The sequence below is a fragment of the Dicentrarchus labrax genome, unplaced genomic scaffold, assembly GCF_905237075.1.
Source record: "Dicentrarchus labrax unplaced genomic scaffold, dlabrax2021, whole genome shotgun sequence".
NCBI lineage: Eukaryota > Metazoa > Chordata > Actinopteri > Moronidae > Dicentrarchus > Dicentrarchus labrax.
In genome coordinates, this window is record NW_026136722.1 from 336,836 (window position 1) to 349,621 (window position 12,786).

General features: G+C 43.4%; 2 protein-coding genes across 2 annotated transcripts; one reads left to right on the plus strand and one right to left on the minus strand.

Annotated features, from left to right (window-relative positions):
- The first annotated feature begins 6,160 nt into the window (after nucleotides 1-6,160).
- On the plus strand, nucleotides 6,161-9,504 carry kdelr3 (KDEL endoplasmic reticulum protein retention receptor 3). The gene is made up of 5 exons (XM_051387752.1): nucleotides 6,161-6,566; nucleotides 6,996-7,096; nucleotides 7,329-7,487; nucleotides 7,688-7,940; nucleotides 8,686-9,504. The coding sequence occupies exons 1-5, from the start codon at nucleotides 6,476-6,478 to the stop codon at nucleotides 8,727-8,729; spliced, it is 648 nt and encodes a 215-aa protein (XP_051243712.1). The 5' UTR covers nucleotides 6,161-6,475; the 3' UTR covers nucleotides 8,730-9,504.
- A 493-nt stretch (nucleotides 9,505-9,997) lies between these two features.
- On the minus strand, nucleotides 9,998-12,640 carry LOC127356194 (GTPase IMAP family member 7-like). The gene is made up of 2 exons (XM_051387750.1): nucleotides 11,458-12,640; nucleotides 9,998-11,229 (listed from the first exon to the last, which is right to left on the minus strand). Exons 1-2 carry the CDS (start codon nucleotides 11,486-11,488, stop codon nucleotides 10,208-10,210), a joined length of 1,053 nt encoding a protein of 350 aa, XP_051243710.1. The 5' UTR covers nucleotides 11,489-12,640; the 3' UTR covers nucleotides 9,998-10,207.
- Nucleotides 12,641-12,786: the final 146 nt, after the last annotated feature.

Sequence of the window (12,786 nt, forward strand, 5' to 3'; positions counted from 1 at the left end):
GTACTCAAACACCCCGGGCTGAAAATTGTGTGTCAATCTCCCCTCTGCAGAGCATGGGTTCGGAAGAGAGGGAGGGAGGGAGGGAGGGAGGGAGGGAGAGGGGGATGGATGGAGGAGAAGAGGAGAAGAGGAGAAGAGGAGAGGAGAGGAGAAAGAAAAGGACTGGAGAAAAGAAAAGAAAGAGAAAAAGAGAGGAGAGGAGACCGTAGGGGGGCTGCCACTCTTTTCTGTGTACTCTAAGCATGTGTAGGTGTTGAATAATGCCTGATGTGTCCATGTAAGCGAGCAAGAACTCGTTTGAGTCATGATTCTAGGCTAACTCTCTTTGAGGAACAACAGAGATGATAATGTAACAGGTGGGAGATGTTGAAAATATGGGGGCTGGGAAATAAAGTGGTTGAGTTACCATTAAAACTGTGCATCACGACAGTTACAATAAAACCGAGCTATTACTGTAAATTGGCCTGTAAACATAATCCCTTTACATTTACTCCCTCACAGCTGTGCCGGGGATTTTTCCAACCCCTTATCGCTGGTGGTGCAGTGAGCTGACTGTCAATGCATGTTAGCTGTTCAGTTGAATAATTCCACAACCCCGCAGCTCTGTTAACACATTTTAAATGCCACATCAACACAGAGGTTACACAGAGAAATAAAAATGCTGGTTTGAACGTTTCAAGCAGTGCGGGAGCAGTTTTTCTGCCCTGCATCATTCTTTTGCTGAATTGCACTTTAAACTTGAAGTGCTGTGGTGTCGCAGTGGGCCACCTCTCACATGTTGTGGTTGTTTCATAATGGATGGAAAGTGGGGAGGTCATTCTTTGGTTACCCTTTGACTGCATGGTATCAGCAAATGTGATGTGGGACTGAGCAGAACTTCTGGACTGTGAACAACGTTTGAGGATTTTGTGTTTTGTTTTAAATCAAATGTGTAGGGAAATATTGTATTACGAGTATCTGGTTCAAGTACCTTTCAGCCAACCTCTTGGTCTCGGCTGTGATGTTCCAGTTCATTCAACACAATGATGGAGAATGGCTGAGCCTGTAGACTACAGCTGCATTCGCGTTCAGGTTGAATGGCTGTTGAACATTATGTGTCTTTTAGTGTCAGTAGAGAGATAACAGGAAATGAGTGATGAGTGGCGTGCAACAAAGGTAGCCGGCCATATGTAAAGCCAGGGGCATTGTGGGGAAGGGTCAGTGCCTTAAACCCTGATAACCTTAACATTCATGGCTGCCTCTTTCAAGAGTTTAAAGTTACAGTTGAAGTTAAAATATGTGGAATACTAGGTGGGAGGGTCATTGGCGATATTGGCAATTCTGCTTGTAGTAAATAAAAAGTCCCATCCAATAATCGGAACAGGTAGTTAAGTTACGCAAATAAAATCAAAGCAGTAAAATGTACTTTATCAAAAGTAAAACTAACTTTTTTATAAAATGTCCAGTAAGTGTGTCACAAGGGGAACTTGGCAACTCTAGCCATTTCTTCGCTGGTTTTCACTTTTGTCATCGCATGTTTTCTCAACGAGCTCCCCCTACAGCTCTGGGACGTATATTTCAAAACACTGTCTCCTCCCCCTTTCTACCGCTGCTGATGTGCATTTGTTGCTGGGCAACTTTTTCGTGTGGAGCAATGTCTACCGAGGTGGGTAATACATTCATCATCGCTTGATCTTATAGCCGGCGTGGCTAACCGGTATTGAGGGGGCTGTGTGCGTTTATGTGGAATTGCCGTAAAGCAGTTTGTGTTTCTCGCTCGTTCTCGCTTCTCACGATACTTCCTATTTCCAACTTAACGGGACGGTAGTCCCAAAGTTGCAATGTTGGTTTTCCGCCTGGGGGCACTAGGGGGAGCGGGGAAAGTCACCATTTTCACCGGAATAGGCCATTTAACCATCCAAATGATTTCTAAACGGGTTTATTAAGTTGAAATAGTTGCCAGGTTCCCCTTTAAAGGTCCAGTGTGTAACATTAGGAGGATCTATTGGCAGAAATGGAATATGTTTATAATATTATGTTTTTATCATTGTAGAACTTTTGTGTTTTCGTTTATCTTTTTGCCTTAGGTGGAGGCCGCCATGTTGAACCGCCATGTTTCTACAGTAGCCCAGAAGGGACAAACCAAAAACTGTCTCTAGACAGGGCCGTTTGCATTTTTTGCGTGTTACGCAGGGATCCTTTAATGTGGAAACAGTGTTTCATTGTTGTAATGTTGTTATGCCAGCTGCCTCTAAAACTATTTTATTATAATGTTGGGTAGTTTAAACTCAGTCAGTACATAATGTTTTTAATCATTGTAGCTACAACATTAATTTGCAAAAGAATTACATCTCTAAACGTGGTGGAGTAAACAGCACAATAGTTAAGACTGTACTTGTGTCACAGTATGGGAGTAGATGTACTTTCCACTTCTGCTCATTTCAGAGTTAATAAAGTTCTCCACTATTGTCAGTTAGAGTATCAGCTTTGAAACTAACATGTTTGAATTCTTTACTTTTCTACCATAGCCATCATAAGCTATTACATTACATAGTGTCATGACTTTGTGTTGCCTGACAGACATCCTGCTACCTAATTGAGATTGGCACAATCTCATTGTGCTCAATAAAAGGAGATCCCAGGAGACATTTTATAGTTTAATTTAGAATTCCCTCGTCCAGAGTCCACATGACTATATGAAATATGAAGTGAGCAAAACTGTTTCTATGGAAACCGCCCCTCTCCCCTCCTGCCCTCAACCAAAGCTCCCTTTTAGCCCCCTCATCGCACCCTCCCTCTCCCTACCTCTTGCTGTTCTTCCGTCCCTCTCGTTTCTAAATTATAGAGGGGGAGGGGGAGGTGGGGTACCTCTTTTTTAAAATCTCTTCCTCTGAATAGGACTGTGGGCGTGCATCTGTCCATATGACAAATTCACAGAGGAGGAATGAGGGGGCGGATGGAGACAGCACTGTAAGTAACAGTGAGGTAAACAGAAAACAGAAACTTAGAGGGGGGGGCTTCTGAGGGTAACATGTACACTGAGAGGGAGACGATACTTTTGAAAGAAGTCTGTTCAAGTTCTGTGTCAATTAACCATGACAAGGGCCGTGTGAGTGAGTGGTAATGGGAAACACTGCTGCCATATTCAGTACAGTTTGAGCAATACACACAAACACATGCAGAAAGAGAGAGAGAGAGAATAAAGAGTACCACTCAAGGACTGCAACCACACATCAGGCCAGACCACCAAAAGAGAGATCTAAATATAAATAATGACAGTAGATTGGTCTGGGTATGAATGATTCCTGAGCATGTAAAGAAAGAAAAGTGGAAATGCTATGTTGGGACTTTTTCTTTATCCTGACCTTGAATATTGGTTTGGAAGAGACCGTTTCAAGTCTAATTCTGGTCCAGTTTTACTTGAAAATGCTTCTGTGTAGCTGCAATCAACCCTAAATGGAGAAAAATCCACTGTGTAAGTCTGCTGCCCATTGGATTAAAGCAATTTTATCTTTTTTACACTGATAAAGATTATAAATCCAAACTATATAAAAGTCCTTCAGAGATGTTTTAAAGCCTTAAATACAACTTAGATTGTAAAGAATATATAGGCTTAGAAAACTGTGATAAGCTTTAAAAGGAATCCCCAGGTGGTTAATTTGAACCCTGCATGACTATCAAAATGATTATACCTATTAATTACCTTAAGCCTCGTTTTAAAGATAATCACAGCCTTTACCAGCTATAGTGTCAGTGCTCACAGCTGAGGGGAAGCCTTTGCCATAGAGCGTTGGTGGTTTGGAGCAGACACTAAATGACTGGGTACCATTAGAAGAAGAAAAGAAGTGCATGATGAAAAGGAGAAAAGGAGGAGATCGAGAGGGTTACAGACAGACTGATCAGATAGTAATACACGGTCCAGCATCTGAGGAGGAGATGACCAGGCAGACAGACTCCTAGGGCACACCGGACTGTGTGGATGTATAAATAGCTACTAATCAGTCCTGGGGGTCAGATTAGTTCCCATAACCTTTTGTTCAGCACACGCTCATTACGGTAGCCTATGTATGGGTCAGCCCTGTCAGAGGATGTCCTCTACAGTACATTTGTCTGGAATAAATCAGGAGACTAATAAAGCATAGTTGTATTGCATAGTTTGTATATAATTGTGTTTCTTCTTCTTCATTGTTCATTTATCACTCTGGCTGTCTAATGTAGACAGTAGACATCAGATAATATGAGCTCTTCTGCTTGAGAATATTACTCAACTTGAACAACCTAGTGACAGAAAAAGGGACCCGGCTCTGCGCTGGATGCTTCGGGAGTGTGTAAGGAAGCTGTTTACTCCTTCGCTGTTGTTTGGTGCCCCCTCACTTCTCTGCACCACCATGGATGCACTCTAAGTAGGCTGAAAGCGTTTCCTCTGTGATCTCAGGTGCCCTGTGCTGATTTCACTGCATCAAACATGAGAGTAGGATGCAGGGGAGAAGGATGTGTGTGATGCCCAAATTCAGATGCAATTTGTGGATTAAGAGGGAGGATGACTGAGGAGGTGGAGGTGGGATTTGATAGGAAGGGAAACACTGAGTGGTGAGAAATGGAGGGCGAGTGAGTGGTTTTGGGCTTCGACAGTGATTCAGATTGTAGAATTAAGAGGAAAGGGAGGGAGGTCGAGCGGAAGCACCAGAAGACGGTGAAGACAGGGAGGGTGGAGAGTATTTTAAAACACTGAAAATCATATGCACACTTGGTAGCGAAGGTTGGATATGGATCATAAATAGGAGGAGGCAAATGCGTGCCATTGTATGCCTGTACGGCCTGCTGTGCAGAGCAAAAAACTTTTATGTTCGTTCTAAAAACACATCTCGTCTCATTTAAATGACACAAATAGAAACAGTTCATCACACGGCTGGAGAAGACTCAAAACAAAGATATGTGTGCAAGATTGATAATGATAAATGTTTACGGTTCAGAGGAAGAACTTTAAAATGTTTCTAAGAGATACCAACCATGTGGCTTAGCTTAACCGTGAAGTGCAACGTCTCCAGTTCGAATCTCTCTCTCCCTTGGTCCTGTCATCCCTCCACTACCTCCACTGCAACCACTACTAGACCAACTAAATGAATCGATAAAGAAAACTGAATTTTATTCCTGGATATGTGAGTCTTTCAAACAGTATTATGACCTTAATGTTTAGAGGTAAATGGTTTGTGATTTCCTTATAATTTCCCAATATGACTTACTGGAAGAAACAAGAGTAATCTGATACTGAGAAATAGAGACAAGGTTCTGATTTCTGTTAAAACAAAAGAAGGACATTTATTTCAGTTCTTTTTTTGCTCTAATTTACAACGAATGGTGTGTTGATCCAGTCAGTCATGGTTTGGGGTGCGGAGAGAAACTCAGTCTGTTTAATGATGTCATACTAAGCAAAAAATGAAAACTCAAACCTCAAAAAAGTAGAACAACCTCTAGTAACCAGTATCTTATAATCTAGCTCTATAACCAAATCCCACATCCTGTTGCAGTAATGTGTCACTGCACAGCGGCTGCAGTTGCAATTACCTTATTAGACGATCTTATGTTAGATGATACTCCCTGTTCTTACTTGTATTACTATTGTTTCAATCGAGTACCTTTATATTTACATTTAGATGCGTTCACCAGAAACCCAAAAAAGGGGTTTAAGGCCCTCTGAGACCAAACTCCCTTGAGTTGGGGGTGACCCAAGGTACAGGCTAACAGGAAATAATAGTGGGAGAGAGGGTAGCAGGAAACTCCCCAAGTGCTGGACCAGGATCCTATTCCTCATTGCCTACAGCCTGTCGCCATCTGCAGTTTAATCAGGGTTGTGCTTCTTGAGGATGGCCCACATACTGCCACTGCCCACAACCCAGCAGCCACTAGTCCTCCCATGTGCGTCAAGGTAGCCAGAGAAAGTCAACACCGGAAATGTGGGATTTTATCTTCCAAATAAATCCAGCTAAATCCTTTAAAACAACGAATGGCCGGAAAATATTCACCAACGTCAGATATTTAATAGACTCAACCAAGAAACTGGTCAGCTTTATATATAATGGTGGTTAATTGTAAATAGAAGACCGCGTGTTGACTAAGTTTTACTTTGAAAACCCCGAACCGGAACAGGATACAGCTGTTTGATCCCGGTCAGCTTGACGCAGTGTGAGCTGTCAGCCACGTCACCTCCTCTGAAGCAACTTTCCTTCAGTGGAGAGTGAGCGGAGTGATTGAGTGCACTCATACCTGTTTATCTGAGTGTTTAGATAGCAGTCGGACCCTCGGAGCTCACCGTGCCGCCGCTGGCTTCTCCTCTCTTTAGCTTTTTTTTTTAAAACTCGTTTCGTGTTTGTACTCTCTCACACTTTGTGTTCGCTTTTTTCCCCCGTGTGGCTGAACATCCCTGCCCTGTCTCTCGAGGACGCGTAAGGCCCGACAGGAGTTGTTTTTACTGTTTTTGAGGCGGAAAATAAACAACATGAACATCTTCCGTCTGGCGGGTGACGTGTCACACCTGGTGGCTATCATTATCCTGTTGCTGAAGATATGGAAGTCCAGATCCTGTGCTGGTAGGCTCACACTGAACATCACTGCACTTCAACCCGCCCGGAGACTTGCATGGACTTGGACTATAAACAATATGTCGCAGTGATCACAAAAGCAGGGTTGAAAGCGCTGTTTGTGGAAATGAGTCAGGGTATTTGCATGATGCTGAGTGCTCCTGCAGAAGTGGAAGCGACGTGGCAGTGTTAACAAAGCAATCAGCTGCCTGCTCCACCTATTATACAGCAGGCTACACCTTTAAAGCAAACTGTACATGCAGCACAGATGCCTGCTTTTGCTGTTTGATCATAAAATTGTGTGGGGTGGGAGGTCACTACATTTCCTTATATCTGTGGGTCTATATCTGAGATCTGTCCTGGACTAGTCGTTCTTGTGTGAAGTGCTGTTGACTGCACATTAGGCAGAGATTAAACTATTTATTTCCCCCTCTGTAGGTATTTCTGGGAAGTCTCAGGTGCTGTTTGCACTTGTCTTCACCACCAGGTACCTGGACTTGTTCACGGTCTTCATCTCCCCTTACAACACGGTCATGAAGGTAAGAGTGTAGCTCAAGCACCGTTTCACACATCCAACCCAGAACACAAACTGTTTTTACCATAATTCAGGGTATGGCAGCAAGTTAGGAGGATTTTTGTTAGATAAGCCACTAGTTTAAAGTCCACAGTTTCCCTCCAGATGTTTCCTATGTGCTCAGTCTAAACTTCACTACCAGTGTGTCAGTGTTGGATCAATGGGGGCTGAAGTTCAACATTTGTCTCTGCTCTCAGGTGGTGTTCCTGGCTCTGTCCTATGCTACCGTGTACCTGATCTACATGCGCTTCAGGAACGCGTATGACTCGGAGAACGACACCTTCCGTGTGGAGTTCCTGTTGGTGCCAGTCATCGGGCTGTCCTTCCTGGAAAACTATGCATTCAACCCTATGGAGGTAAGCACTCAGACAGTATCTTCAATCCAGTTTGGAAAGGTTTCAAGCCCTTGTATCATAAGATCACTCGGGGTGTATAAACATGCATCTTGAGGGGTTTATGGTGAGTTTAAGTACAGTTTTTATTACTGGTGCACATAATCAGCCGCCCAAACCATCCACCTCTTCTCATGTGTCTGCCTCCTGCTGATTCCCACCAGATCATGTGGACCTTCTCCATCTTCCTGGAGGCGGTGGCCATAATGCCGCAGCTCTTCATGATCACCAAGACCGGCGAGGCGGAGTCCATCACCACCCACTACCTGTTCTTCCTTGGCCTCTACCGAGCCCTCTACATAGCCAACTGGGTGTGGCGTTACCACACCGAGGGCTTCTTCGACCAGATCGCCGTGGTGTCCGGCGTCGTGCAGACCATTTTCTACTGCGACTTCTTCTACCTTTACGTCACAAGGGGTGAGTAAAGGCTACTGCAAAGGGGGGTGGGGGTGATTTAGTATAAAAACTGTTAGATGTGGCTGATTTCAGCTGTGATCTGTTGGAGAATTTTTGATTGTTGACATAATCGATAATTATTTGTAGTGTTATTGTTGTGTTTATAGTCCTAATCCCTAGAGCTCATAGAGTAATCATGAATTACCTCATCTAAGAAATATCAAAAAGAATGACAAATGCTCATTATAATTTAACAAAGCCTTTTATAGCTAAAAATGTACTGACTTTTAAATAACTAAAGTTTAATTAAGCACATTTTATTATGATATAAAACAGGAAGTGCAGCTAAATCAAACTTTTGTTTGTGTGAATGTTTGGTATTTTTCTTGATAAATGACCAAGAAAGTTAATTGGCAGTTAATTAACTGTACATTTATTAGTCAAACAACTACTGTAAGTGTGTGTTTTAATAGTTGTAGTTAAATAAGCGGTGCCCAAACTTCATCCCTTGGGCCAAAGCTGAAATGTAATTGTGAGCCACGGGCCAAAACAAACACCTTTGTATTGTATTGTTAAGATGGTACTAGGAACAACATTATTATTTGCCCCCTTATTGGCACCCGTTTTTAATCCTGCTTATCCAGTTAAGGAGGATGTCCTTCTTGGCAGCAGTTAAAGAGTTAGCTCTCGAAGTTGAATTTTGTGGTTTCAAAATCAAACTCTGTAGTCACACCTGGCTTGTTCTCCCTCTTTGTCCTGCCTGCAGTACTTCGGGGAAAAGGAAAGATGACCCTGCCGATGCCCGTTTAATAACAGACGTCTGCACCAAATTCAGCCACCCGCTGGTGCCTGCTGCAGTCCAGCATCTGAACACAGTCCTCGCCCTTCAACTGTACATTTATTTAGCCATGGGACTAATGGTCGAACATCATTCTGTAGACCGATTTGAGTGCACCAATAGAAACGAAAGTCTGTGTGTGTGTGTGTGTGTGTGTGTGTGTGTGTGAGAGAGAATATTTCTGTATGCTTGTTTGTTTTTTTCTTCATATTATGCAATTGTGACACTGGAAATGTGTCCATGATGTGCACAAACTTAAATTCAGGCAAGTGAGTAACACTATGGAAACTATGTATTTGTCTTTACTTGAGAGAGACTTTGGCTCTGGAGACTGTTAGAATCCACAACAGTGTAAATGAGGTCGGTTGTAGCTTTTACGTACAGCGCTCATGTAGAGGGTGTGTAGCTTCAGTCTCCACACAGTACAGACACAGACCCAGTGTTTGCTGTGTTCAAGTTGTAAGAGTGCCCAGTTACATGTCAAAGGTTCCTACACTTTATCCGATCCCCACCACACGTTTGGCAAACTGAGTCTTGCCTGATTAATTTTGCAGTAACGACAAATATTGTAGTATTTGTACATTTGTACTCTGTAATCTTCCACAAATTGTCCTCCTCTTTGGTTCTGTAATGTTAGACACTCCCTACATGCAAACTGTTTCAAAGTATGTTCCTTTTTGTATTTCCTCGTAGTCATCGTCTTTTATATTTAGATATTGTCATGCCTTAAAAAGATGGAACAGATTATCTGCTGCAGTGTTTTTGTCTTTCCTTGATCCGACTGTCTTGTTGTGTCAGGGATGAAAAGTGGAGAAATGGCATGAGAGTGTGTTGCATTGCTCACAGTAAGTTGAATTGCACACCAGTTTTTATGACGTGACATTTATTATAACGTGAACTCTCTCAATTCAGGGATGTGTCTGTGTTCTTTGTTACTAATCCACATAGACTGCAACACACCACCATTCTGTCCTTCCTGATACCGATACCTGTACTTTACTCTCAGTAGAGCAGGTGATGATTACGCTATCAGTGGGTGAAAACAGCAGACAGGACGCTGCTGGGAAACAGCAGGATCCCATTCCGGGGCACATGTTCTCGCATATACCCCGCATTTTAGGCAGTACTGGAGGAATTTCCAATACTGGTATCGGTATGGGAACAACTTTACACCAGGTTGTTTACCTTACTGTAGGGACCACACCCACGCGCGCACACACACACACACACACACCACACACACACACGTATTCTTCTTTAACAGTATGGTCTGAAAGTGCTGATTCATTGTGCTGGTATTAAACAGAGACTGATAACATTGGATGAATGATGCACAGTGAAAAAACACAGCTAAGTGACCTTCTTTCACCCATCATCGCCTCTATGTTGACCATAGGCTCCACTGTGTTTCCTGACAACCCCTCATTGAACAGTCAGAGTCCAGCATCCCTCAGTGCAGTAAAGTTTTCCTGTGTTTAAATAGCACCTTACTGCCTTCTCTCACAGCTCCTTCCACCGCTCGTGCCGCTGTGCGGATGGAGAGCGGCGATGCTGCCAGAGCTGCTGCCTTCTTCACCACCGTCACCTTCTTCACAGCTTTCCCCCCTTTCTCTTTGTCTTTCTCCATGATCCCTGCCCCCTCTGCTGCACCTCTCCCCAAAGCAGTCACCAGCTCGGACCAGAAAAGCCTCTCAGCCCTTTTCCTGGCCTCTTCTTCCTCCCTCCTCTCTAACTCTGACCCCTGCTTCTCTTCAGCCTCCTTCTGAAGGGACTCCACCTTGTGTCCTCCTTCTCCCAGGATCCTTTCTTGTGCCTTTCTGATGGCCCTTTCAGCCTCCTTGAACATCTCATTGCTATAGCAACCGCCTCCGTTATCCGCCACAATCTTGTCTATCTTCTTCAGAAGCTGTACGACCTGTTGTGGGCTCTCCGCTGTCTTGACCTGTTCACTGTTATCAAAGACGTGATACCCCCCATGGCAGCTTCTGACAAATTCCGACAGCTCGTCGCTCTCCTCCAGGAAGTCCTCGATGCGTTTGCCCTGCAGCTGGTCTCCCCAGGTGAACAACAACACGGTAAACCTGGCGGCTCCGGGCCCAAACGTGGCCTTGATCCACTCCAAGGCGTCCCTCTCTTCCTGGGTGAACCTGCTGGGCTGCAGGGTCACCAAGAAGGCGTGGGGTCCCGGAGAGGACAGGACAACACACCGTCCCACCTCTGCCAAGACCTCCTCAGGGGACAGGTGCGTGTGGAGGAAACCTGGAGTGTCAATCACAGACATACTCCGCCCGTCCACTGTCAGAGTCTTCCTCTGGCACTGTGTGGTGACAGAACTGGGGGAGACGTCGACCCAGAAGGCGGACCTGCCCAGGATGGTGTTGCCCGAGGAGCTTCTGCCCGTCCCTGTTCTCCCCAAGAGGACAATCCTCAGGGCTCCATCAGCCTCTGTTGTAGGAGGTGATGCTTCACGCACTGTGGTAAAATTACAGTCATAATACATGTATATTATTATCTTTTCATAAGTATATGGCAGTCTAGCATATGATATGATTTATGTTGTATGGGCTAGTTTTATTTTATATATTCATATTTCAAATGACTAATATTATATTATATTACATATGTGTATAGCAGTCCACAGTGCACTGGCACGATGCTGTCCTGCTCACCAACTTGGTGAGGTAACAGTAATCGACATACCTTCAGATGACGCAGCATTTTCAGATGACATCCTAACAGGGAAACTAAAACAAAGCCTTCGTCTTGCCGGTTTCTCGGTGACTTCAGTGCAGCAGAGGGATGTTTTGGTTGCCACTGAGAAGTCTTCTTGCTTTTAATTGTCATTTCGTTAGCACCATACCGCAGAGAGCATCAGTGCAGCTGCAGGAGGGGCAGAAAGATGCTCCATACTGCCGCCGCGGCGCTATACAGCCCCTCAAAGTAAAAGTAAAAGTTGTCATGCAGTGAAGACCACCACACCAGAAAACTGACATTAAAATAGCTCCTTACTAACACAGCGATCACCAATAGTAATGTTACCGCTGTTACTTACAAATAATCAAACAAACAATGACTTCTACAAAGGTATTTATAATGATTTAGTGTTGTAATTCCTCACTGTGGCCACTGGAGGCCAGTAAACACTCAGGTTTAAACCAGCTACCAAACTGCTGGGACAGTGGGAAGACACCCCTAACAATTCACAACAATGTGTTTTCTTTATTGTCTAAGGTCTCCCATACATAAAATGAATTTTTGTATAAAAATATTTTAAAAATTATACTCCAAAAGTGGTTTAACTGGTATTTAAATATCAAATTTTAGATCTTAAAATTGGATATTTCCGCCAGTTGTAGTTCTGTGTTTGTAGTACTGTCTTCCTGTCCTGTCAGACATGTAGAGGAACCCCCTGCCCACTTCCACTCCAACATTGTAATCGATCAGAGCTTGTATTATGAAATTACATGGCTTCAGGTGTATCATGTCCCATTCTGACAGGCTTTATTTTGCACTTATTTCATGTATGGGGTGTGTCCCAATGTGTGTCAATTTAACCACTTTTGCAGTAAAATATTTTTATACAAGAATCCATTTCATATATGGGAGACCTCTGTAATATATAAAAACTATTGTTTGGCTTTGTTCTACCTCTGGTAGGGCTATCTCGACAGCTAAAGCACTATTTGGGCCTCCCTTGAGCCTATTCAATTTTAGAATAAATTGATAATGTTCTGCGTTAATCGGATCTGTGAATATTTTATGTTGGGCAGAGCTAAGGCACTAAGTTAATTAGGAATTTTATATATCTTTATCACATAAATGTTATTACAAAGTACATTGTTAAACAGCAGGGACGAAGCTCTCAACAGATTGTTTAACTAGATTGTTAAACCTAATATTCTCCAAAATACATGAGCCTATTAATTCCACTTTATCATAAAGATGACACGTGATTAATCTGACAATTCACTGATCTCCAGTGAAACTCTGCTCTGTGTATACTTCATCAATAACATGTAATTACACTAC

Bases quoted from the DNA above. Each gene is read 5' to 3' on its own strand.
- kdelr3 (XM_051387752.1), top strand. From the start codon at position 6,476: ATGAACATCTTCCGTCTGGCGGGTGACGTGTCACACCTGGTGGCTATC. The intron at 6,567-6,995 runs GTAGGCTCACAC...CCCCCTCTGTAG, and splicing joins GAAGTCCAGATCCTGTGCTG to GTATTTCTGGGAAGTCTCAG. The intron at 7,097-7,328 runs GTAAGAGTGTAG...CTCTGCTCTCAG, and splicing joins CTTACAACACGGTCATGAAG to GTGGTGTTCCTGGCTCTGTC.
- LOC127356194 (XM_051387750.1), bottom strand. From the start codon at position 11,488: ATGTCATCTGAAAATGCTGCGTCATCTGAAG. The intron at 11,230-11,457 runs GTATGTCGATTA...ATTTTACCACAG, and splicing joins AAATGCTGCGTCATCTGAAG to TGCGTGAAGCATCACCTCCT.